Source organism: Colobus angolensis, unplaced genomic scaffold, assembly GCF_000951035.1.
Source record: "Colobus angolensis palliatus isolate OR3802 unplaced genomic scaffold, Cang.pa_1.0 Scaffold779, whole genome shotgun sequence".
NCBI lineage: Eukaryota > Metazoa > Chordata > Mammalia > Primates > Cercopithecidae > Colobus > Colobus angolensis.
Window position 1 is genome coordinate 56,403 of NW_012121587.1, and position 2,055 is coordinate 58,457.

Below are 2,055 nucleotides of genomic sequence, written 5' to 3' on the forward strand. Positions count from 1 at the left end.
AATTATAAAGAAAATTTCAGATAAACCAGATGAAAAAGTTAACTCAAGAACCAAAACATGAAACTGGTGAACACCAAGACAATCAGCTCTATGGGGGCACACCTCACTTCATGGGAAGGAAAAGCTGGCCTTTGTGAGTTCTTGTTAAATCCATACATTGAAAATACACTCACCAACTTTGCCAGAGCATTATGCACCAGCTTCTTCTGCGCTTCTTTTGCTTTTTGCCTCGCTTCCAAGGCTGCCAAACGCTTCTCATTGTCTTCAGCATGCTTACCTTTAGCACTCAGATCTGACGAATTACTAACAGAAAGTGAGAAATCAGTTTTGATTTCCCCAGTGTCCTTGGATGAGACCTTTGGTGATTTCTTGAGAGATGTGAGGCTGCTTCAATCAGACCTCTCTTCCTCTGAAGCTTCTGTCTTTGTGGTACTATGGCAGCTGTCTTTGTCAAAGCCTATGTTGTGAGTCTTTGCACTAAGACTTAAGGACTTCTTACCTTCTAATGGCCTAGAAATAGGATTCGTACTTCTGTTTTCAGAACTGCTAGGGGATACTGCCTTGCGATCCTGGCTCTCAAAAGTGGTCTGTCTTTTTTGAGGCTGAATATAGTTTGGGCCATTCGCCTTCTTTGCATGTTGGCATGGAGTCAGTTTACCTGATGAGCCATTAACATATGGGGACCCATCTTCCATGGGTATGATACTGGGATTCTCATGTTTCATGGAATTCTGATCTTTATTAATATTGCTAGAGGCAACATTGTCTTTCAAGGATTTTTTCATTGACTCCTTTTCATACAGACAGCCTACTCCCTTGAAAGCCTGGAATTTCGGCTTTAAATTGTTTTCCTTTGGTTTCTGTTTGCCACAGGTGTTCTCCTCTCCTTCTAACAGGGAAGCCATAATCTTCTCAGGATGAATACACTGTCGGCCTCTGCGGAGGCAAGTGGGAGCCTTGGGGCTTTTGGAGCCTCTGTCAAACTTGCACTGGGTGGTGGTTTCTGCTCCATCACTCTCAGTATCTCCATTTGGAACCTTCAGATCACTGCCAGCCAACTGTTCCAAATCAGCTAAAGTGAGATTCACACGAAGGCAGTTTTTCATCATGGCATTATACTCCTCGTCTCCTTCAGAGTCAGCTAATTCTGATGCAGAATCAGCATCTTCACTGCTACCGGAGTTAGAGGGAGATTTACAATTAAGAGACTTTAATCCATGACCAAGGGCTGACTCTACATTGCTTTTTCTTTTTTGTAGCTTAATACAGTGATCAGAAAGCTCACAGTTTTCTCTATTTTTCAAAGAAATTTTCTTTGTAGATTTTTCCATTTGTGAAAATTCTGTACTGTTTTTGACCTTAGCAACATTTTTTTTCATTGCAATGATTTCATCTGTATCTCCTGAGTCATACTCAGTATCATTTCTCATAATATCATCATCACTATCATGGCAAGAGACATTATTTTTGATACCTAAACCTATTAAAGAATGCAGTTTGTGAATGCCTGATTTGAAATCATCCCTTACAACTTCAAAAGGATCATTTTCAGATTCATTTATTGAGGATTGTGTAGTTCTCTGTAGGTTTTCCTCTTTTGCAATCATCATTCTCAATTCATCTTCAGAATCAATATCATCATCAGAAATGCTATTTCTCTTCTTGGCAGTTTCCAAGCTAGAAGTCTTAAGAGGTAGATTTTTAAGTTTCTGAGTATCAGAAACAGGTACAGGCGATGATCTAGAAGGAGTAATGGAATCACAAGTTCTTTTTTCTGCAGCCTGTTGCAGTGTTAAGGGTGGTCTCTCTATTACCCTCCTGGGCCTTGTACTCATGGCCAGAGACCCAATGGAACTCTCATTCTTCTGCACTTTTATCACCTTCTTGGGAGGACCATGAAAGTCAGAGAACTCTCCTCGCCGTTTCTTACTCATAGGGTCATTCCCTCCTTCTAATTCCCAAGTCAGGCTGGATATAGGAATGGTGTTTGTGAAATCCTCCCCTATCTTCTTTAGGTTGTGGCAGTATTTTGAGGGATCATATTTTATGACGTTA

General features: G+C 40.7%; 1 protein-coding gene across 1 annotated transcript in view; it reads right to left on the reverse strand.

Annotated features, from left to right (window-relative positions):
- LOC105502155 (nucleolar protein 8-like) overlaps positions 1 to 2,045 on the reverse strand; it is a 20,896-nt gene extending 18,851 nt beyond the window's left edge. Inside the window, 1 exon segment of the mRNA XM_011928527.1 lies at positions 174 to 2,045. Coding sequence (XP_011783917.1) covers positions 174 to 1,934 — 1,761 coding nt within the window. The 5' untranslated portion in view covers positions 1,935 to 2,045.
- Between the last annotated feature and the right edge of the window lie 10 nt (positions 2,046 to 2,055).